This window comes from Salvelinus fontinalis, chromosome 30 (assembly GCF_029448725.1).
Source record: "Salvelinus fontinalis isolate EN_2023a chromosome 30, ASM2944872v1, whole genome shotgun sequence".
In the NCBI taxonomy this organism is placed as follows: Eukaryota; Metazoa; Chordata; class Actinopteri; order Salmoniformes; family Salmonidae; genus Salvelinus; species Salvelinus fontinalis.
The window spans coordinates 34,094,624-34,119,064 of record NC_074694.1 but is presented as its reverse complement, the minus strand read 5'-3'; the positions used below and the strand labels follow the sequence as shown (position 1 = coordinate 34,119,064).

Here is a 24,441-nt window from a genome sequence, read left to right as displayed (position 1 = left end):
ACTCTATTTGTTTCCTGGTCATTTCTGTTCCTTTTCCCTATCTGGAAACGTCTGATCAGGACAGGGTGCCACATGGATGTATGAACAGACAGTGTTCCTCTTCAATATGGTGTGTCTCACATTGTAAAGATAATCCTCTCCCAAAACAACGTGAGTAATCTGAGAGCCACGCTGAATAACATTTTGTACAGGTTTAGTGTGTCACTCTCTCACTGGCCCTTAGTCTCCTTGTTCAATGAACGAGGTAGTTATCTCATGTTACTGGTACGATTTGCTGTTTAACATTTTATTTTTGTTTTCTTGACGATAGTGCCACCTAGAGAGAGGACAGCAGAAGAGGAGAGAGAATTTGAAGAGAAAAAATTACAGGTCGATGTGTGTATTACAGAAACATAAAGCTGGGCTTGATTGTGCTTGCCTGGCACAATTGAATAGTCCTAAAAGTGCAAACCACACTCATTTGCCATAATTCCCTACTTTTCTATCTCTTCAGGCCAAAATCCAGGCCATGTCAGAGGAAGAGTTAAAAGATCTGTTGATGGATGTAAACTCAGCAAAAAAAGAAACAACCCTTTTTCAGGACCCTGTCTTTCAAAGATAATTTGTAAAAATAGAAATACCTTCACAGATCTTCATTGTGAATGGTTGAAACACTGTTTCCCATGCTTGTTCAATGAACCATAAACAATTAATGAACATGCACCTGTGGAACGGTCGTTAAGACACCATCAGCATACAGACGGTGGGCAATTAAGGGCACAGTCATGAAAACTTAGGAAACTAAAGAGGCCTTTCTACTGACTGAAAACACCAAAAGAAAGATGCCCAGGTTCCCTGCTCATCTGCATGAACGTGCCTTAGGCATGCTGCAAGGAGGCAGGAGGACTGCAGATGTGGCCAGGGCAATAAATTACAATGTCAGTACTGTGAGACGCCTAAGACAGAGCTACAGGGAGACAGGACGGACAGCTGATCGCCCTCGCAGTGGCAGACCACGTGTAACAACACCTGCACAGGATCGGTACATCCGAACATCACACCTGCGGGACAGGTACAGGATGGCAACAACAACTGACCGAGTTACACCAGGAACGCACAATCCCTCCATCAGTGCTCAGACTGTCCGCAATAGGCTGAGAAAGGCTGGACTGAGGGCTTGTAGGCCTGTTGTAAAGCCGATCTTCACCAGATATCACCGTTAACAACGTCGCCTATGGGCACAAACCCACCGTCGCTGGACCAGACAGGACTGGCAAAAAGTGCTCTTCACTGACAAGTCGCGGTTTTGTCTCACCAGGGGTGATGGTCGGATTTGCGTTTATCGTCAAAGGAATGAGTGTTACACCGAGGCCTGTACTCTGGAGCGGGATCGATTTGGAGGTGAAGGGTCCATCATGGTCTGGGGCGATGTGTCACAGCATCATCGGACTGAGCTTGTTGTCATTGCAGGCAATCTCAACGCTGTGCGTTACAGGGAAGACATCCTCCTCCCTCATTTGGTACCCTTCCTGCAGGCTCATCCTGACCTGACCCTCCAGCATGACAATGCCATCAGCCATACTGCTCGTTCTGTGCGTGATTTCCTGCAAGACGGGAATGTCAGTGTTCTGCCATGGCCAGCGAAGAGCCCGGATCTCAATAAACGCAGTTGACAGTGAGAGGACGTTTATTTTTTTGTTAAGTTTAGTTAAAAGATGTCCAGGACCGATGTTCGACCTCCAACGAGCAAAGCCTTGCATCACACAGCCACAACCAGCTGCTCCTGGGGTGCCGGACTGGTGTGTGTTCACACTGCAGGGAGATGACCACCACCAGCAATGCAGAGAGGATGTGTTGCAGCCAGCAACCACACCAATGTGTCAGCCAGATGGCTCACTTAAATGTGTTGGTTCTCTACAAGACCGTACAACACATGGCCTACTGATAAGGTGGGTACTTCACATAACACCTGGGTTAAATAATATTTTTCTTTCAAATACTCACGCTGGGCCTGATTTAAGTCCGGCACAATGGAACCAATAGAATAAAGTAGTCCCAAAAGTGCAAACACCAACCATCTGTCACCAGAGTCAGACAGGCTAATTCAACACTCCAAGTATTTGAAAGGGGGGGACAAATACTATTTGAACCCAGGTCTTGTTGGTGGGCGACATTTGAGCGCTTTAAGTGTCCGGAGAACCGTAATAAATCCAATCCATCGATTAATTACAGGAGGGAGCTGCTAAAGCTGGATGACGAAGATGAAAACATCAGGTTGTTTTGCCACAAAGCCTACAAGCAGTACCTCATGTGGAGGTCCGGCGCCCTGGCCGGTGGCGATGGGGGCATCATGCCCAGCTGTTGTGTCAGGAGAATCAGAGACACCTACCCTGATCCTGAAGAGAAATACTTTGGGTTACAGACACCTCAGACTCTTTTTTTTTTAGCTTTATCTCAGACATACCTGTGCCTTATTCTCTTGTAAATGTTCTGAAATGACACATAGTGTAGCTGCTTTAAAAAAGGACAGGAGTGGAGACAGGAATGGAGAATGTTTCACTTTGACAATTGTCCATTCAATCCCCTTGTCTTTGTTTTCCTTAAAGTATTTTGTCACTTATCTGGTTTGTTATTTTCCAATGTGCTATAATGACAGAGAAACCATGACTCTGGAACTTTGTATGTATTGTAACGACCCTGGGAATGTATGTAATGTAATGTAATGAAACAAGCAGGGAGCAGGTCTCGAACCCTCGACCTTCTAGCCCGAAATCCGGCGCGCTATCGACTGTGCCGCAAAAGCATGCTCAAGCAGCAGAGTCGATTTCCGCGCTTATAAACCCAGGATCGTTCCACTATATATATATATATGTATATATATATATTTTTTTTTTGTGTGTGTGTTTTACATACTGTATATATCCTGTACATGTTTTTTAAATAATAAACATCATTCACATAACACATTTCTGAGTTGTTTGTCATAGAACATAGAACAAAGTGTGTGCAAAAACATTACATCTACACTCCACTATCTTTTCACAACAAATCAGAATGAAGAAACAATGTATTGTCTGGCGTAATATTGTGCTGATTATACCGATGCAAAATATCCCATTGTTCAAGCCCTCTTTCAACCGGAAATCCCACACCTTCAATTGGACTGACACTCAGCAACATCCAATGAGAAGTGTCATAGATACTTGAATGATGCGTGATGTGGCCAATAGGCGCAGGGATAATGCCGCTTTAGCGGCAGTAGATGTAGAGCTGATTTGCAACCCGCCGAAGGAGATCTGGAGAAGAAGGAAAATGTCTCCTGTCTCACCACGCACCGTTCTAGGATCAGCTTGCTGTTAGGAAAAGCAAGGAGCAAAGTGGTGAGTCGGAAAATCCTCACTACTTGCACTACAATGAAGGTTAGCGGCAACATTTTATTCAACCTGATCGGAATGTGTTGTATTCTATTTTAGATCAGGTCGATTAAGATCGACCTGATTAAGCCTTTCCACAGTGCCCCCATTGCGGCCTAGCCAGCCATGTTTAGGTTTTAGACAGACACAGACAATATTAATGGTTTACTTTTCACAAAACAGAATTGCGAGTGGGCTTCGTGTATAATTGCAATGGTAGCAGTTATAGAATGGACTTGTAACACTTCGGGCCCAATGTACAATCTGAGTAGTTAGCAAGGTACAGTGCCGTGTCTGATTTACGAAGGAAGTGGCTGTCCTTGCCATTTACAAGACACTAAACTAGCTAGCTTGATAGCAAAGTCTGGCTAGGTTAGCGCCAAAGCAAAGGCGAGGGTGAACAAAAGCTAGAGAAAACAAACGTGACGTCAAAAACTAAGTTATTTGCATAATGACCAAAAAATGCTCTTATCATAAGACCATGCCATACAGTGCCTTCAGAAAGTATTCATACTCCTTGACTTTTTCCAAATGTTCTTGTGTTAAAGTGGGATTTAATTGTAATTTTACGTCAAAAATCTACACATAATTCTCTGTCAAAGTGGAAGAAAAATTCTAACATTTTGTAAAAATGAGTCAATACATGTTAGATTCACTTTTAGCAGCGATTACAGGTCCTGAGTCTTTCTGGGTAAGTCTCTTAAGAGCTTACCTGGATTGTGAAACATTTAGCCCATTATTATTTTCAAAGTTCTTCAAGCTCTGTCAAATTGGTTTTATTTATTTATTTTATTTTAACGTTATTTTACCAGGTAAGTTGACTGAGAACACGTTCTCATTTGCAGCAACGACCTGGGGAATAGTTACAGGGGAGAGGAGGGGGATGAATGAGCCAATTGTAAACTGGGGATTATTAGGTGACCATGATGGTTTGAGGGCCAGATTGGGAATTTAGCCAGGACACCGGGGTTAACACCCCTACTCTTACGATAAGTGCCATGGGATCTTTAATGACCTCAGAGAGTCAGGACACCCGTTTAACGTCCCATCCGAAAGACGGCACCCTACACAGGGCAGTGTCCCCAATCATGGTTGTTGATCATTGCTAGACAACCGTTTTCAGGGCTTGCCATAGATTTTCAAGCAGATTTAAGTCAAAACTGTAACTCTGCAATTCCGGAACATTCACTGTCTTTTTGGTGAGCAACTCCGGTGTAGATTTGGCCTTGTGTTTTAGGTTATTGTCCTGCTAAAAGGTGAATTAATCTCCCAGTATCTGGTGGAAAGCAGACTGAACCAGGTTTACCGCCAGGATTTTGCCTGTGCTTAGCTCCATTTCTTTTTTATCCTGAAAAACTCCCCAGTCCTTAACGATTACAAGCATAATCATAACACGATGCAGCCACCACTATGCTTGAAAATATGGAGAGTGGTACTCGGTAATGTATTGGATTTGCCCCCAATTTTCTTTTGCTGTATTACCTTAGTACCTTGCTTTAAACAGGATGCATTATTTTGAATACTTTTATTCTGTACAGGCTTCCTTGTTTTCACTCTGTCAATTTAGGTTAGTATTGTGACGTTACAATGTTGTTGATCCATCCTCAGTTTTCTCCTAGCACAGCCATTACACTCTGTAACTGTTATAAAGTCACCATTGGCCTCATGGTGAAATCCCTGACCAGTTTCCTTTCTCTCCAGACATTGAGTTATGAAGGATACCTGTTTCTTTGTAGTGACTGGGTGTATTGATACACCATTCAATTTGTAACTAATAACTTCATCATGCTCAAAGGATATTCAGTGTCTGCTTTTTAAAATGTGTTTGTACCCATCTACCAATAGGTGCCCTTCTTTGCGAGTCATTGGAAAACCTCCCTGGTCTTTGTGGTTGAATCTGTGTTTGAAATTCACTGGTCGACTGAGGGACCTTACATAATTGTATGTGTGGGGTACAGAGATGAGGTAGTCATTCAAAACCCTGTTAAATACTATTATTGCAAACGTATTATGTGACTTGTTAAGCACATTTTTACTCCTGAACTTAATTAGGCTTGGCATAACGAAGGAGTTTAATACTTATTGACTCAATACTTATCCTATTTAACTATTGCTGTACATATACTATTATTCAGATATACTACATATTCTGTCCATATACTGTCCATATAGTCTATACATTTCATCACATTTATTTATTTATTCTCCGGACTCTGACATTGCTCATCCTAATATTTCTTAAGTATTCCATTATTTAACTTTTTAGATGTGAATTGTTAGATCCTACTGCGCTGTTGAAGCAAGGAACATATGCATTTCGCTACACCCACAGTAACATCTGCTAAATATGTGTATGTGACCAATAAACATTTATTTGAAGAACTTTCAGCTTTTCATTTTTTATTCATTTGTAAAAATGACGAACATAATTCCACTTTAACGTTATGGGGTATTGTGTGTAGCCCCCCCCCCCCCCCCCCCAAAAGACATTTAATAAATGTTTAATTCAGTCTATAACACAACAAAATGTGGGAAAAGTCAAGGGGCACTGAAGGGAGGAGACAGGTTAAAAAATGATTTTTAAGCCTTGAGACAATTGCGAAATTGTGTATGTGTGCCATTCAGAGGGTGAATGGGCAAGACAAAAGATTGAAGTGCCTTTGAACGGGGTATGGTAGTAGGAGGCAGGCACATTGGTTTGAGTGTATCAGGAACAGCAACGCTGCAGGTTTTTTTTACACTCAACAGTTTCCCGTGTGTATCAAGAATGGTCCACCACCCAAAGGACATCCAGCCAACTTGACACAACTGTGAGAAGCATTGGAGTCAATATGGGCCAGCATCCCTGTGGAACGTTTTCGACACCTTGTAGTCCATGTACCGACGAGTTGAGGCTGTTCTGAGGGGAAAAGGCGGTGCAACTCAATATTAGGAAGCTGTTCCTAATGTTTTGTACACAGTGTATATGCCATACCCATGTAATAGACCTACCCATTTATTATTTACCAGAATACAATCTTAAATAGAAGTAATTTTAATTGTTCAGTTGGAGAGGGTGGGAAAGATGATAAATATTTTTTCATACTACTGGTGGCAATTATTTCTAATCGGGGAATCACAGATGTTGATTTAAATGTTTTTATTGCAATATTGATCATGATGATGATAGTTACTCTGTAGACCACATTGTTTGATGTCGGCTTTTTTTTCTCTGTCTTATAGACTTTACCCTAAACTGACCTTAGCCGTTGTAAGCACAAACTCATCCTAATCCTGAAGCTGAGGCAAATACAGAAAAGTTCAGGAGAAGCTCTTCGCACTCCAAAACAGCCACACAGGAAGTAAAGAGGAAATTACATCCGAGCAGATGGAACCAAATCCCAGCCTGGCGGGGCTGGACTCCCAAGGCAACATGGTGTTTAGAGTGGGGAAACCTGTCATGGGCATCTTCCAAGTCTCCTCAGAACAGACCAACTCTGTGGGACAGGGGGTGTTTCAGCAGACTATGGTCGAGGGGCTGACAGGTTTACCAGGGCTATCCAAATACCCCTCCATGGTGCTGGGGGATGGACAGGGGCAGCAGGGAATGGGGGACGTGAACCAGATGCAAACCCAGACTCAGACTGGTGCTCCGGACCACAACCACGTACCCCACGTTCCGTTTGCTGAGGTGTCGTCTCTCCTGGACCCCAACATGAAGAGCTCCAAGGCCCGTAAGTATCACAGCCAGAGAAGGAGGGGATTAGGCCAGGGCTGCCCCTCCTACTGGAGACCTCTCATCTTGCAGGATATTCCTGTCCTACTACTCTAACACACCTGATTCTAGCTATCAGCTACTCCTCGGGACCATTATTAGCTTCACGCCCAGTAGTTCTCCAGGAGGAAGGTTGGCCTTACCTGCTGTAGTATGGAATAAGCGGAAGATTCAACACAATTGTATCATTCATCTATTGTTCCTTTGGTACTAGGTAAGTACCTGATACCCTATGACGAGATCAAGCGTCGTCTGGAGGCTCCAGAGAAGATGTCTCTGCGTTCGCTAGCAGCATACACCAGGGTCAGCCGCGGCCCGGCCAGCAAGAAAACGCTTCAGGAGTCTCTAAATATACTGGGCCTCACTCCTAGTACTACTACTGCTGTATCCTCCTCCTTCTCCAAGCTCACAGAGGGTAAGTGTGTGCGTGTTTGTGTGCGGGCATCTCTCGCGGTTTCTAGATTGTTAAAATGTTGTGTTTTCCAGGTGACACCAAAGCCCTGTGTAACGACATGAAGGACTTTGCCCATGACTACGTGGACTTTGGAAACATGGCCAAGCAGCTTATACCAGAGACTAACACAGTTCAACACTGGTCAAAGGTCATAGAAACCAGGTAATACCAAACCCTCACCCACACCACACCTGGTTAGTGTGGTTACAGCACAGTGTAGTCATGAGTTGACTATGAGCTATGTGTTTTCTGTACAGTGAGACAAACACTAACACACCTTTGCCCACTCCACCTGGGATAGGAGCCACCTGGAGGCGATGAGGACGTGTTTCCACGACCCGGTCAACAGTGCGTTGTTCGACAACGTGACTCACGGCCTGGGCCTCGGGATGCTCGACACCGCCCTAGACATGATCACCATGGTGATTGACAAACAGATTCGCATCCTGTCCGGCGCCGCTGCAACCGATCCCGTCGACACGGGTCCTCCAATGAGACGCATCCGCCGCCGCCACCGCAAGCCCCGAGACGACGGCAACGACAAACCGCACAGGGCAGTGGGCGGGGTTAAAGGTCAAGGGAAAGGATCGGGGAAGGGCAAAGGGAGGGGCCGAGGCAGGAAGAAGGCGCAGCTGCAGGAGCCCGGAACCCCGGTTGGTGTTGCCATGGATACAACCCAGCAGCAGGATCAAGGGCATCGTCAGCCAGAGGATGTGGAGAGCAGTGTTCTTACACTTGTCTCCGTCGGTTACGAGACCATATCCAGTGGCCTCAACGCCACGGTACAGCTCTGAAGATGTTTAATTGTTGAACAAACAATGCTTAACAGGAGTCAGACTTCGCTGAACATTTCCCCAATGGGGTGGCTGGGAGCAGAACAGTCTTAGTAACGTTGTGATGTGTAGACGTCACTCAGGTCTGGGATATTGAACCCCAAACATTCAGAGGAAGACCTGTAGAGGACACTGGGGGACGTTCAGGCGGCGTCACATCATTTTGGTTGAGTATTTTAGTTTAGTTTTTGTGCTGCAGCTGTTGCCTACTGATACACTCAATCAATGTATATGTTTATTTGTTAAGCACAGAGGTGATGATTGCAGCTTTATTAAAGTGGAAATCAATTCAAATGACAGAGAAGTGTTGATGTTGAAAAATCTACAATGTAGAAATTAGTCTCAATTCGGGTCTTTGGATAAGGCCGTACCTTTGTTTGACCTACTCATCTGGCATTGGATAGCCCAGTTGATTTCGATCAGGAGTAGACCTCATAGCTCTCTCCACCTCTCCATTACTGTAACATGGGGAACACATTATGCCAGTACTTAGTCAATGATTGTATGTTTATATTGAAACCTGGAGTGCTGAAATACTTGTATTAAAGCTTTAATTTTCTTAACCAAGGTAAATGTATTTCTTTCTAACAGAATCAATGTTGCAGTATGTGATCTATATCACTGAGGGAGTTTGATTAAGCTGAACCGGGGTGCACTGGGATATGGCCTGTGACGTGACCGGGCAAAAGCAGTGAGGGAGGAGCACCCTTCTGAAATCGAATAGTAATCTGTGCTGTCCCGGTCATATTGTCAACAAGGTAGCATGGTGCTTCGTTCAAAAACACACGTCTTTTCCAAACAGTATATGTTTGAATTTAAAGTAGTTTTCCTTGAGAAGGTAGATAAAGCATATAAGCATTTTTATCATGGGCAAACACTTTTGCATTAGAAAACATAGAATCTTAAGTCATTAATCCACGTGCTTGACGTGCGTCACTTTGTTTTGAGACAACTTCTCCAAAGGGCTTTAAACGGGGTTCACGCCTGGGAGGCAGGCAGGTTGGTTTTTAAAACCAATCCAGTTTTCACCTGGGCCAGCTTAAACAAATTCAAGTTTATTGGTTGTGTACACAGATTTGCAGGTGTTACAGCAGGTACAGCGAAATGCTTATGTTACTAGCTCCAACAGTGCAGTAGAATGTCTCACAAATACAAAAATACACAAGCAAACAAAAAATAAACAAGAAATAACAATCCAAAGTATACTGAATAAATATAAACGCAACATGCAACAATTTCATAGATTTTACTGAGTTACAGTTCATATAAGGAAATCAATCAATTGAAATAAATTCATTAGGCCCTAATCTATAGATTTTACATGACTGGGAATAAAGATATGCATCTGTTGGTTACAGATACTTTAAAAAATGGTATCTGGTGTGACCACCATTTGCCTTATGCAGCGCAACACATCTCCAGTGGCGATTTTAGCATGTAAATCTTGGTGGGGCAAAAATAAATAAAAGTTGGATGTATACCAGCAAAGCCAATACACAACACTAAACAATACATTCACTTCACTATAACGGTGACAAAGGTTGCCCACAAACAGCCTACATAAAGCTGTCCCAACAGCAGTCCCAACATCTTACCACTGCTACACCTGGCTATCAGCGGAGCCTTGTCTGGCTGCGAAACAGTTCATTCAGCCTCATTTACTGCCTTTTAAAACATAGCTGATATGGCTGACTTGCTTAAACAAATGTGATTTCTAATGACAATGAGATGTACAAACTATGGCATAAGGGGACTACGAGCGATAAGGGGCTATCCGTAATTTCAATTAAGACATTCATGAGCAAGCTACAGTAGGATGGACATAGTGTAACTATTTGTTCAGCACTTTTGAAAAGTACAGCGACAGAATTCAGAACATGGGCTGTTCTTACAGTATTCTACCTGTACACCTAGTCAGAACCATAGGATAAATAAAGGGGGCGTATAAGTAGACAATGAAAGCTCTTACAATATTCAATGATTACATTTCTCTAAAACAGGTTATAGTCTACATGTGCACCACCAAGTCAGAACACTAGGCAGAATTAAGAGGTGAAATAGAAAGAAATATTGGGGTGAGGCACATGGGCTACTAACAGCTTACTACACAACATACACATAGTATTATTAAAATCTTACTGTAGGCCTAATACATTAGGTTACCAGCAAAAATTCTAATCGGATTACAGATACTTCTGAAAAACTAGATGATTACTTTTAAATTCAGAAAGGATGTTTGCGAAAATAAATGTTTTGACACCTTTCTGTTTTCTCAATGACATTCAAATCAGCATTGAAATAAACACCCAAATTTGTTCTGCCTGAGCGAATCTGACCACAAGTCAAAGATCTCTATGATTCAAAATTCATAAAGGCACTTGCACATCTGAGCTATCTTTGTTGCAGGTGCATGGTAACAGGTGAGTATGATGAGAAAAAAGAAGAAACCCGCACACTGCCCTTGATAGTATCACTGCTCTTTATTAAGCGTTAGGTATCGGCAACAAAGCCTTCGTCAGAGCTTTAGTGGGTGTTTATAGTTTGCACCCTTATGTAGACATTGCTCCACCCACATCCGTTCAAATACAATGAGGACATCTACCTACCAAGTAAGCTTTCATAAATCATTGGGCACAGCGCAAGAAAAAACGCCAGAGTAATCTGAAATCAAGTGATAGCATTAATTCATGTTCACATTTACAACATAACATGCATGGGCATTTCATCATTAAGACTTTTTGGGAATAATGTCTGGAGGGTGAAAATCCAAAAACATTCTCTTTTGCTCAGATAATTATTTATTTCACCTCCCCTGTCTGATATTTGACTTTCTCTATGCCACAGTATCTAAAGGAATAAATGTAATGTTTTTTAAATGTATTGTGACTGGATAATCGCTGTCGTTTCTCCTGATTTAACTTTTATGTTCACTAATTCTCTGTTTGGGAGAGCGGGTGGTTTTACCGACATAACAGAGCCCACATGGACATTTAATAATGTAAATAACATGGGTGGTGGAACACGTAATAATGTCATTTATTTGGAACCGTTTTCCTGTATGTGGGTGGCAGAAATATTCACACTTCATCATATTGTTGAACTGTACGCAACCTCTGCATTTATAGCTACCATTCGGAAGAGGGCGTAAAAGAGCCTGGCTCTATGATGACACACCAAATGTGTTTGATGGATCGCGGGAAAAGAGGAGGAATAGGCTTGTAGGCTACAGTTCAAGTTATGTCTTCCGATGGTGTGACTGAATAAACGCTTGGAGGTAATGAGGACAGCAGTAGTGTAGTTTACAGGCAATATGGATACAGAGTGCGAAATACACTATGACATTCGGGGGTCTCTGCGCGTGCACACATTTTTTTTGTGGGCCTAATAATGACATAATTTAAATGCAAAACATGATTACCTTTTACATGCCACATTAAAAGGTAATAGTTTTTTGCTTTTTAAAGTAACACAACCAGTCATGATATTTTCATCTGATTGTCAAACAAATCACTTCAAAAAGTAGGCATGTTCGTCCGCTCCAAAATAATTCCATCATCCAAACTGCATGTATACTCAACGCCATTTGATGAATGGAAATATACATCTGTTACCGTGTGCCTAATGACATTCAGCGATTGCCATTGATTAGGCCTACATTAATTGATGCGTCTTGCTGAACATTTTTCATTTTTTTGTAGCCTGAAAAGTCGCAACACCTGAAATGGGGCTGAAACTGTCCTGGGGAAAAGGAGATGGTAACCCTAACACACACGGTTTACTAGACTAGGCTACAATGTGTATTTCCATGAACTTCAAATAGGCCTACCGGTGATGTAGCCTGGTGTTAAAATAATTGGTGGGTAAACTCTCCCTATGCTTTCAAAATAAAATTAAAGTTGGGTGAAGGGCGTTTACTTGCGTTTACCCTCCAGTAGGCTTACACCACTGCTGGTATCCTACCCTCTCAGCCAAAGCAATTTTAAATACATGAAGACACGCAGAATAGGTAGCATGCAGTCAAAGGCCAAATACATGAGTTGAATCAAAACATGTTTTACACCCTAGTTCATAAGTTGTCCATAATTCATGAGTTAATGCTTTGTCTTCACAGATCCTGTGACATAAAACACTACTTTTCTTTCCGTATCTGTTGGGCGGCAACAATGTCATACTCTTTATGACCAGACATTATCACATAGATGGCGTACACATAAAGCGACAGAGGGGCGCTGTTGCGCTCGACTCAGATGCTTTCTCATTTGAGATACAAATGATGAAAACACAGAGAGAGACGAAAGATCAATTATTTGATATGCTTTTTATGTCTCTGTGTGTGTAGGCCATCTATCTGGTGCTGTCTGGTCATAAAGAGTATGACATTGTTGCCGCCCCTAGCATTGAATGCACAGGAAGCCAGCAAGCGTTTCGCCTCCCTTGATAAAAAAAATGTATAACAATAATCGTCAATCAAATTATAATGCCCTTTTAATGTAAGAGCTGGGGGGAGTTTTGGCCTTCCATGATGACATCACTATGTGGTAAATTAGTTAATAGATCAATAACAGAGATAATTCCAAATCTTTGCCAATAACAGCTCATTTTCACTTTTCCTCTTCCCACTCAAACCACTCCCAGACAGTCCTAGCAAAATTCTTGATTGAGAAATTGCTCTTTGCTAAGTAGCTATTTTTCTTTATTTTTGACCATTTTAATTGAAAACAGACACAGTAAGATACTTAATTGTTATCCAGAAATGATTTGATATTGAGATAAAAGTGGCTGCATTGGACCTTTCAACCACAACTATGTGAGAAAATCTGTTTTGTAAATACAAAATATATAACTTTCTTTTTGTAGGGTTTGTCAAATCATTTATACACGCGTGTTCCTGTAAGTGCTTGTCATGTGTGCTCCCTCTCCGGCCTCTAGGTCACCAGGCTGGTCGTTATGGCGCACACCTGTCACCATCGTTATGCTCACCTGGACTCCATCACATCCCTGATTACCTTCCTTATATATATGTCACTCCCTTTGGTTCCTTCCCCAGGTGTCATTGTTTCTGTTTCTTGTCTGTGTGGTGGTCTTTGTATTGTATTGTGTTTTGTTCATTTATTAAGTTATTTACTCCCTGAACTTGCTTCCTGACTCCCAGCGCACTCATTACAGTGGTCAATTACCACAGAAACTACAAGGAAGTTGGAGTAAGGAATTTATTTATTGTGAAAGACTTCTGTGAAAAATGTTGACAATTAAATAAATTATCTTACTGTGTGTGTGTGTGTGTGTGTGTGTGTGTTATGTGGGCTTGCCTAGTCCATGCCACTGTTTGACCAGTTCGTTGGGTGTATTGACCATGTCAGTCCAGTGCTGAAGCTGAGGCCCCCTGGCATACATGAATGGCCCCAGCACCACCACACCTACTGGGGTAAGGCCTGATACAATCAGCTCCAAGATCAGACAGGTCTGGTCGAGCTGAGCGGGGCGGAGCTTAAAGGTCATCTTGTGGTTGAAGCCATGTTCAGCTCCACTACTAACCACTGGTGTCCGTCTGGATTTCACTACCCGAGTGTGGATCTTTAGGCTCACCTGGAAACACACGCCTGAAAACAGAATATACACAATCACACTTGAGAACACACCCGATAACAGAACACACACACATTTATGCAGACACACACACTCACCTGTGTCAGTGTGTATCTGCAGGCTGCGTGCTCTCAGTATGACCACAGTGAGGCGTTGTAGAGACGGACTGTAGTTCAGAGACACCTGAATATCACCAAGACCTGAACACTGACAGAGAGATAAAAAGAGAGATACAAACTGCAGGTTGTGTGTGTGAGATTGTGTGCACGCACGTTTGCATGTGTGTGTGTGTACCTGCATTTCGTCCTTAGTCTCTAGGTCTCTCCAGAGCAGCCTGCCCCCCTCCCCCAGCTCCCCTTCAATAGGGAACAGAACCCTGCCCACCGCATGGTGTCTGCCCCCCCGATCCACACTCAACACGTACACACTGAGCACACTCTCAGATACACACACACCCGATACCTGGAGAGAGAGAGAGAGAGAGAGAGAGAGAGAGTGTGGGTGGTGAGTTTTTCTAGTGGGAGTAAAAGGAACCAATTTAGTGTGTTTCTGTGTGTACCTGGAACACAAAGCTGTCGTTGAACTCGGGGTCGCGCCCCCTGCATCGGGCCCTGGCCTTGTGTCGGCGACGGTCGTCAGGGAGAAGTCGCAGATCTGCCAGTGTGTCGTTACTATAGAAACATGTTGGCAAGTTGCTCAGGCGGAGCAGCGAGACATAAAGCTGTTCGTTGTCATGGCGATAGGTCACTGAGAAGCACAGTCGCACGGCGCGACCAGGGGGGGGTGACATCTCACTGACATCAGGGATCCAGTACAGACTTGCCCTTACACTACCTACTGGATACCAGCCTAGAGAGGAAGAAGTAGCACAAAGTAGCCCAATTAGTGGGAGTTGGTGAGATGCGAGACATACAGACAGTATTGCCCCCCCCACCCCCTTCTAACCTACTCCCTACTGTGAGAGATCCACGATGGGTGCTGCTGAGGTCCTTCCGTCCCTCTTTCTCCCCCTCCTCGCTCCTGAGATTTGGTTTAAATCGGGGCGGCAGGAAGAATGGGATCTCATCTGGCCTATCACAGAGAGAGGCACAGGAAATTATCATAACATCTACAAATAACGCAGTGGCTTCGGTCATGTTCCTATGCTCAGATGTTACCGACGCATCCCAGACCTATTTTAGGTATCAGCTAACCACTATGTTATAGCAATCTGGTGCCTGAAGGTACAGTCGATGACGTGGCACGCAACCATTGGTTAATGCATACAACGTCTGAGCAGGGGAACACGACCATTATCTAACATATTGCTCTCTTTCTTTACACACATATAGGTTGTGTTCCCCTGCTCAGATGCTGCATGCATCAACTAATGGTTGCGTGCCACGTCGTCGACTGTGTCGTCGACTGTGTCGTCGACTGTGTCGTCGACTGTGTCGTCGACTGTGTCGTCGACTGTGTCGTCGACTGTGTCGTCGACTGTGTCGTCGACTGTGTCGTCGACTGTGTCGTCGACTGTGTCGTCGACTGTGTCGTCGACTGACAGATTGCTATAACATATCATGTGGTTAGCGGATACTAAAAATCCTTATCAGGTGTTGTAAGATCTGGCATGCGTCAGCAACGCCTGGGCAGAAGAACACACTCCTACACACACACACACATTTAGGGGCTGTGACCTGACACTCACCTGTACCTGGGTCTCTGATTGGTCAGGAGAATTGGAGTGGTGCACGCTGGGAAGGGGGCTATCATGGTGACCATTTCCTGGTATCGTCTTTGGCCGCACCTCCTCCACAGGAAGTAGACAGATACACCAATCAGAAGCAAGAGGAAGAGTCCCAAAGACAGACCAACAGCCAATAACATTGTCGGATCTGAAATACAGTGCCTTCAGAAAGCATTCATACCCCTGAATTTAAAATGGATTAAATTTATTTTCTTTCTCACCCATCTACACACAATACCCCACAATGACAAAGTGAAAACAAGTTCAGACATTTTTGTCAATTTATTTAAATAAAATACAAAAATATCTAATTTACATAAGTATTCACACCCCTGAGTCAATGCTTTGTAGAAGCACCTTTAGATTTAGGGATTTTCTCCCATTCTTCCTTGCAGATTTTCTTCAAGTCTTTCCACAGATTTACAATGGGATTCATCTGGGCTTTGGCTGGGCCACTCAATGATTTACACCTTCTTGTTCTAAAGCCATTCCAGCGTTGCCTTGGGTGTATGCTTGGAGTCATTGTCCTGTTGGAATGTAAATCTTCACACCAGTCTAAGGTAGTTTGCACTCTGAAGCAGGTTTTCATCAAGGATTTGCCTGCATTTGGCTCCATTCATTGTTCCAACTATCCCTATCAGTCTCCCAGTCCCTGCCGCTGAAAAGCATCCCCATAGCATGATGCTGCCTCCACCTGCTTCACGGTTGGGATGGTGTTAGACGGGTGATGAGCTGTGCCTGGTTTTCTCCAGACATAGCGCTTTGCATTGATGCCAAAGAGTTACATTTGTTTCATCAGCACACAGAATAATTTGCCATATGCTCACATAGTCTTTCATATGCATTTTTGCAAACTCCAGGCTTGCTGTCGTGCCTTTTTCTCCGGAGTGGATTCCGCCCTACCACTCCTCCATAAAGCCCAGATTGGTGAAGTGCTGTAGAGACTGTTGTCCTTCTGGCAGGTTCTTCCATGTCAGCCAAAGAACTCTGTAGTTCTGTCAGAGTGATCATTGGGTTCTTTGTCACCTCCCCGACCAAGGTCCTTCTTGCCTGGTTGCTTACTTTGGTCGGCCAGACGGCCAGCTCTAAGCAGTCTGGGTAGTCCCATATTTTTTCAATTTCCCAATGATGAAGACCACTGTGCTCTTAGAAACATTCAACACAATTGTTTTATACCCTTCCCCAGACATATGCCTCATCACAATTCTATCTCAGAGATCTACAGACAGTTTCTTGGACTTCATGGTATAGTTTCTGCTCTGACATGCACTGTCAACTGTGGGACCTTCTATAGAAAGGTGTTTCTTTCTAAATCATGTTCAAACAATTAAATTGGCCACAGGTGGACTCCAATCAAGTTGTAGCGACGTCGCAAAAATGATCAAAGGAAATTAAATGCACCTGAGCTCGATTTGGAGTGTCATAGCAAAGAGCTGTGAATACTTATGTAAATTAGATATTTCTGTATTTCATTTTCAACAAATTTGGTAAAAAATATCTAAAAATATGTTTTCACTAAGTCATTATGGGATATTGTATGTAGATGGTTGAGAATTCATGTTTTATATTTTTTATCCATGTTGAATTCTGGCTGTAACACAGAATAATCTGCTGCCAATGACTGGAACAAATTGCAAAAATGTTGCTGAAGTTGGAGACTTATATCTCCCTCACTTACTTTAAACATCAGCTATCTGAGCAGCCGATCGCTGCAGCTGTACACAGCCCATCTGTTAATAGCCCATCCAATCTATCTACCTCATCCCCATATTGTTTTAATTAACTTTTTTGCTCTTTTGCACACCAGTATTTCTACTTGCACATCATCATCTGCACATCTATCACTCCAGTGTTGATTTGCTATATTGTAATTACTTTGCCTCTATGGCCTATTTATTGCCTTACCTCCTCACGCCATTTGCACACACTGTATATAGACTTTTTTTCTATTGTGTTATTGACTGTACGTTTGTTCATTACTTGTGTAACTCTGTGTTGTTGTATGTGTCAAACTGCTTTGCTTTATCTTGGCCAGGTCGCAGTTGTAAATGAGAACTTGTCAACTTGCCTACCTGGTTAAATAAAGGTTAAATTATACAAAAATTATACAAAAATAAGTCAAGTGGTATGAACACTTTCTGAGTTTTATGTCTGTTTGCCTGTCAATCTCCTCTGCCTGGCAGAATTCTGCACAATAATATAAGTTGTATTCTTCACATCTATAAACAATTATTTCTGAGTAAAAAAGTTGACATCAGATGAAGTTGAAGGGAAGGAAACAGAGGATGAATTGGGTTCTCTCCAGTATTTTTACTCACCAGCCATGTCTCTCTCCCTTCGTTTCTTGACCCTTCAGTCATTACACTGTCATTACACTCCACATTATTCCTCTCTTTCTCCTTTGCTCTTTTTCCCTCCTACAGATGATATAGGTTCAGGTAGGAATAAGTTGAATATAAATCGAGGTAGTATTCCAGTGTATTCCCATACACAGTTCCAGTCTGGAAACCAGATGGTATTGAATGTAATATACAGCTGTTGCCTTCCCACCCCTAGCTTCAGGACTCTGGGCCTCACAGACTCAAGGCCACACACACGCACGTGCACGCACACACACACACACAAACACACAGACACACACAGCCTATATACACACAGGCAACACCATTTTAACCCATTCAGTAAATTCATATAATTTTTATTTGGGCCATGGGGAAAATGTTTAACTTTTCATCTGAGCAATAGTCATTGCACACAAACCTGCACTCATGCACCAACACACTGAATCTCTGCACAGGGATTGGTCAGTCTGAGAGAGCAGAGCTACAGCTAATGAGATGACAAGATGCTTATCCTTAGGGCTAAGACTAACGCTACAGCTAACACACATGCGCGCACACACACACACGCACACTTAGCCACCTGGCCTACATCTTGGGGTCAGAGAGAGAGAGAGCACGAGAGAGTTACAGAGCGAGACAGAGAAAGAGAGGAAAGGATAGAATGAGTGTGAGAGAGAGAGGAAGGGAATGTGAACAGAGTTTCTGAAAGAGTGTAATAGAAGAATAGAGCAAGAGAGCAACATTGAGAGAGGAGACTTTAAGTGAGGGCTCATCGTGGACTTAGTACTGATCGGGGGGTGAAAAGGAGTTGGTGTTGGAATGTAGAGTCTGCTGTCAATTGTGGAGGAGAAAATCAGTCGAGTACAACATGTGCACTTATTATAAAGGTAAGAAACAATACTGGACCTGTGTGGGTACGTGGGTGCATCCTAGTGTTGGGAAAGAGTAAGTGTTCATGAGTACAGTGTCAGTTTCCGGGATCCAGATTAAACCTACTCCTAGGAACAGGTTTATTCTGGGTGTGGGAAACCGGCTCATAGCATTTCTAAATTGAGTTCAGCTTGGGCAAGAGAGACATGGGAGAGAAGGGACGTGGCGTTTAGCAAGGAGTCTGACTGAGTTTCCTAAAGCTTCTCAGCCATCTGCAGGGTTTAACAGACTCACACACAGACACACGCACGCACGCACGCACGCACGCACGCACGCACGCACGCACGCACGCACACACACACACACACACACACACACACACACACACACACACACACACACACACACACACACAGATAGCGTGGGTGTGTGGCTTTGTGTTTTCTTTTAATTCTCATTGCTAACTCAATAATAGGATTCAAAGAGCTAAATTTACTCTAATTGTTTCCCAGGAGTCTATTATTGTTCTCCTCTTTATTCTCTCTCTCTCTTTGTCTCTCCCTCCATTGAAGGGAGAGAGAGAGAGTAAGAGAAAGGAAAGAAGGGAGTAGAGAGACAGAAGGGAGGAAGATTGAGGAATTGGTCACCTGTGAGGGCTGAAGGCTCTCTTAACTTTAGCTCAATCCCACGTTTAAAAAAATAATCTAATAATCTGGACCCTGTAATCTTATTACCGAGGGCTAATCTGGACAGTGTGTGTGTGTGTTACCAGAGAGGAAGGTTTTATGGAGGAAGAGAGAGGGAGAGGAGGGAAAGAAAGAAAGATGAAATAATTTTGTTATTTCAGTCTTTCTGCAGTTTCTTCAAGACAAGACAACCTGAGTAGAACAAACAACCAGGCCACTGCTGGAAGATCGATTGATCCCTTATTCCTATTTGTCAGTGTTGTTGTCATGGCGAGGCACTGGCGTCTGTCATCGGAGCACTTCCCCCCTGTCAGCGGCCATTTTGGATCAACAGGCGGACTCAGGGCAGAGAGAAAAGAAGAGGAAGAGGAAGAAGAGGAACGCTCACCCATCTACTCCCTCTCCAAGAGCTCCATGGACGTAGTCATGGCAACCAAACACCCGCATCTGCGAGACCCGGCGTGGGCAAAACTGGAACTGAGACGGAGCGCCAGCCAAAATACACAGTCCTCCCCAAACACACACACACCAAAACTCACACCCCTGCAGCAATACATACAACAACCCACACCCTCACACTCACAGACGTTTCAAAACATACACGGGCACGGATCTCCCCTTAGTAACGAGCGTGTGGCGCGTTGGAGTATGTGTAGCGCCAGTGTGTGTAGCAGTGGTAGCACACCAGAGACGGTCATATGGAAGGGAGGGAGTATGACTGAGGAGACCCCGTGCATCCTGTACTCCGCTCGTTGCTCCAGACTGGCATCAGAGTCTCAGTCTTCCATACAAACACCTGCTACACCCTCCCCTTTCACCTCACCCCTAAACACACCCACTCAGAGCCCAACCCTACACACACGCCACAACCTACCCCAACTCCAATACAGACCGTCACCCCTTATCGCAGACACGCCCTGTCAGACGCACACACCCTCACCTATGTCCTTACCCCTACCCGTAATGTCACCCCTACCCTCACCCCTATCTGTAACCTCACCTCTACCCTCACCTCTAGCTGTAATATCATGCCTACCCTCACCCATATCTGTAACCTCACCTCTACCCTCACCTCCAGCTGTAATATCATGCCTACCCTCACCCCTATCTGTAACCTCACCTCTACCCTCACCTCCAGCTGTAATATCATGCCTACCCTCACCCCTGACCCCTAAAGGATGCCGACCAAATCCTTACAAAGACGAGGCCTGTTCACCCCACAAGCATCCCTCTTCCCCCTTTCCCTCCCCCTTCCCCTCTCCTTCCTGTAGAGCTCAGGGTGTGGAAGGCCTGGAGGAGAGGGGCAGCATTGAGCAGGTCCCACCCCAACCAGGGTGCACCCTTGTGGGGATGTACTATGTAGAGAAGCCCCCTATCCTGAGCCCCAGACCCAGCCCTAACAACAACACACCTCCCTTGGGTGTTTGCTTGGGAATCCCTGTACAGCAGCAAGAAGTGGAGATGGACCCTCGGGTGTTTTTCCCCAGCCCACCTGCTCACCTGGCATTGTCATGGTCACCGAGGCTCACCTGTCCGTCTGGCCGAGGTCAGAGATCGGCAGGTTTAGTTTCCTCCCTGAGTGACTCACGATTGGACGGCTGCCCCCACTGCTCCTGTAACTCCGCCTATTCAGGGGTCATGAACTTGATGACATCATTACCCCAGGGGTCAGGGTTCAGGGAGGAGGGGACAATGACATCACAGAGGGAGCTGGTGGAGGTCGGGGTGCAGGCGGGGTCACCTCAAGGGTCAAGTTTAAACTTTAGGTCCCTCCAGAGCTCCCTAAAGGATCATGGGTCAGACACTAATCTGGGGTCTCCCCCTCGGTCCAACTCCATCATGGGTTACAACACTTATCTAGGTTCACAGTCCATCTTGGGGTCCCCTCCGGGGTCAAGGTTGAACCTGAGGTCATCACTAGGCTCCCACTCCAACCTGGTGTCGCCCTCTTCCAGTATGTTCCCTCTGGACAGCCCCAGAGAGAGGTGGGAAGAAGAGGTAGAGTGGGAGGACAGCAGCTCTGCCCCGCTGGGGGAGATGGGGAGGAGGAGGTCCTGTCTGAAGGTGGGGGTACAGGAGGAGGAGAGGAGGAGAAGTGGAGAGTGGGATCACAGCAAGAGGAGGGGTAGTATGAAGCAGGTGCAGTGGGATGAAGACGGGATGACCTGGGATGTTTACGGAGCCTCTCTGGACCCCGAGGAACTCAGCTCGGCCATACAGGTATGTCTGTCGGTGTGTGTGGTCTGTGGAGGTGTGCGTGTTAACCCTGCGTAGCTCAGCGGCCATACAGATGTGTGTTTGTGTTAAGTCTGTAGTGTGTCTAGTGCGACTATTCAAGTGATGGTTTCTACATGTCAATCTACACTATATATACAAAAGTATGTGGACACCACTTCAAATGAATGGATTTGGCTATTTCAGCCACACTGTTACTGACGTGTGTATAAAATTGAGCACACAGGCATGCAATCTCCATGGACAAACAATGGCAGCAGAATGGCCTTACTGAAGAGCTCAGTAACTTTCTACGTGGCACCTCCATAGGGTGTCACCTTTCCTACAAGTTAGTTTGTCAAATGTCTGCACTGCTAGAACTGCTACGGGCAACTGTAAGTGCTGTTATTGTGAAGTGGAAACTTCTAGGAGCAACAACATGAAGTGGTAGGCCACACAAGCTCACACAACGGGACAGCCGAGTGCTGAAGTGCGTAGCTCGTAAAAATCATCTGTCCTCGGTTGCAAAACTCACCACCAAGTTCCAAACTGCCTCTGGAAGCAACATCAGCACATGAACTGTCCATCAGTAGCTTCATGAAATGGGTTTCCATGGCCAAGCTTAAGATCACCATGCACAATGCCAAGCGTCGGCTGGAGTGGTGAAAAGCTCGCCGTCGTTGGACTCTGGAGCAGATGAATCACGCTTCACTATCTGGTAGTCCGAGGGACGAGTCTGAGTTTGGCAGATTCCAGGAGAATGCTATCTGCCCCAATGCATAGTGCCAACTGTAAAGTTTGGTGGAGGCGGAATAATGGTCTGGGGCTGTTTTTCATGGTTCGGGCTAGGCCCCTTAGTTCCCGCGAAGGGTAATCTTAACGCTTCAGCATTCTAGACGATTCTATGCTTCTAACTTTGTGGCAACAGTTTGGGGAAGGTGCTTTCCTGTTCAGCATGACAATGCCCCCGTGCACAAAGCAAGGTAAGAACAGAATCGGTTTGTCTAAATTGGTGTGGAAGAACTTAACTGGCCTGCACAGAGCCCTGACCTCAACCCCATCGAACACCTTTGGGATGAATTGCACGTCCTCACTACTGCTCTTGTGGCTGAATGGAAGCAAGTCTTGGAAGCAAGCCTTCCCAGAAGAGTGGAGTCTGTTATAGCAGCAAAGGGGGGACCAACTCCATATTAATGCCCATGATTTTGGAATGAGATATTCGACAACCAGGTGTCCACATACTTTTGGTAATGTAGTATATTGTTCTATATTTATCTATATATTCATCGTTTTTAATATGTTAACTGTTGTTTCACCTGTTTCACCTGACCTTATCTTATTATATCATACAGAAACACCTGCAGCTCAAGACCAGGACAGACAACACAAACACAGAAACCACTCCCAAAACCAAACCGAAGACTAAAAGCAAATCAAGGGTTAAGATCATTTCTAACACCAAGAACAAAACCCCTCTCGTGGAAACCGCTACCCCGTCAACCCCTGTTATGACAATCAAGGGCAAGACCGCTTCCATGGAAACCGCTACCCTGTCAACCCCTGTCACTACCAAAAGAAAGACCACTGCCATAGCAACTTCCCCAACGGCATTATCGATTAATACGGTGGCGACTGCTGCCATTGAGACTGAGGCTGACACCAAAGGAGAGGGAGAGAGAGAGGGAGAGAGAGAGGGAGAAAAAGAGGGAGAAGGATATGAAGATAGAAAGGGAGGAGAGGTAGAGAGAGGACAGAGACAGAGAGAACCAGAGGGAGAGGTAAAGGTAGAGAGAGAGGAAGAAGGAAAGTTAGAGGGAGATAGCAAGGGAGGAGTAGATGGAAAGGGAAAGGGAGGAGGACAGAGGGAGGGAGGACTGGGGGAAGAGACAGAAGAAAAGGGGACACCAGTGCTGTCTCGTAAGTCGTCATACCGTGAGAGCGGGCAGAGCAGGAAGAAGAGTGGAGGAGTGATGAAGTCATTGAAGCGATGTGTTCGCTCCTCAAACCCCAATGAATGACACTGGAAGAACATGATCACATTATAAGACTAACCAATGACTGTATGGGACACTGGGGGTTGGCGGGGTGCAGTCTAAAGGGCAAAAGAGGCATCTGAATAACCCTAACACTGGACTCCCTACTGCTGTGTTGTAGTTTTTGACTACTTTATATAAAATTGATATATGTTAGTATTCAAATATATCTGCCAGTAGGTGAAAAATATGTTGGGTTGGAAAGGATACTACTCCAGTTCAGGTTTGCAATAACATCTACAGTTGAAGTCGGAAGTTTACATACACCTTAGCCAAATACATTTAAACTCAGTTTTTCACAATTCCTGACATTTAATCCAAGTAAACGTTCCCTGTCTTAGGTCAGTTAGGATCACCACTTTATTTTAAGAATGTGAAATGCCAGAATCATAGTAGAGAGAACAATTTATTTCAGATTTGATTTCCTTCATCACATTCCCAGTGGGTCAGAAATTTACATACACTCAATTAGTATTTGGTTGCATTGCCTTTAAATTGTTAAACTTAGGTCAAACGTTTTGGGTAGCCTTCCACAAGCTTCCAAAATAGGT

The 24,441-nt window shown here is 44.4% G+C and overlaps 2 protein-coding genes across 3 annotated transcripts; one reads left to right on the top strand and one right to left on the bottom strand.

Annotated features, from left to right (window-relative positions):
- Positions 1-3,249: 3,249 nt before the first annotated feature.
- Positions 3,250-8,996, top strand: LOC129829074 (uncharacterized). 2 transcript variants are annotated; one of them, XM_055890547.1, is made up of 5 exons: positions 3,250-3,359; positions 6,615-7,105; positions 7,361-7,561; positions 7,633-7,762; positions 7,902-8,996. In XM_055890547.1, the coding sequence occupies exons 2-5, from the start codon at positions 6,760-6,762 to the stop codon at positions 8,392-8,394; spliced, it is 1,170 nt and encodes a 389-aa protein (XP_055746522.1). In that variant the 5' UTR covers positions 3,250-3,359; positions 6,615-6,759; the 3' UTR covers positions 8,395-8,996. The 2 variants fall into 2 exon arrangements, with proteins under 2 accessions (XP_055746522.1, XP_055746523.1); XM_055890548.1 differs by having other exon boundaries at positions 3,250-3,398.
- A 4,729-nt stretch (positions 8,997-13,725) lies between these two features.
- On the bottom strand, positions 13,726-16,590 carry syt15 (synaptotagmin XV). The gene is made up of 7 exons (XM_055889538.1): positions 16,562-16,590; positions 15,707-15,907; positions 14,969-15,090; positions 14,579-14,868; positions 14,314-14,481; positions 14,118-14,226; positions 13,726-14,033 (listed from the first exon to the last, which is right to left on the bottom strand). The coding sequence occupies exons 1-7, from the start codon at positions 16,588-16,590 to the stop codon at positions 13,729-13,731; spliced, it is 1,224 nt and encodes a 407-aa protein (XP_055745513.1). The 3' UTR covers positions 13,726-13,728.
- Positions 16,591-24,441: the final 7,851 nt, after the last annotated feature.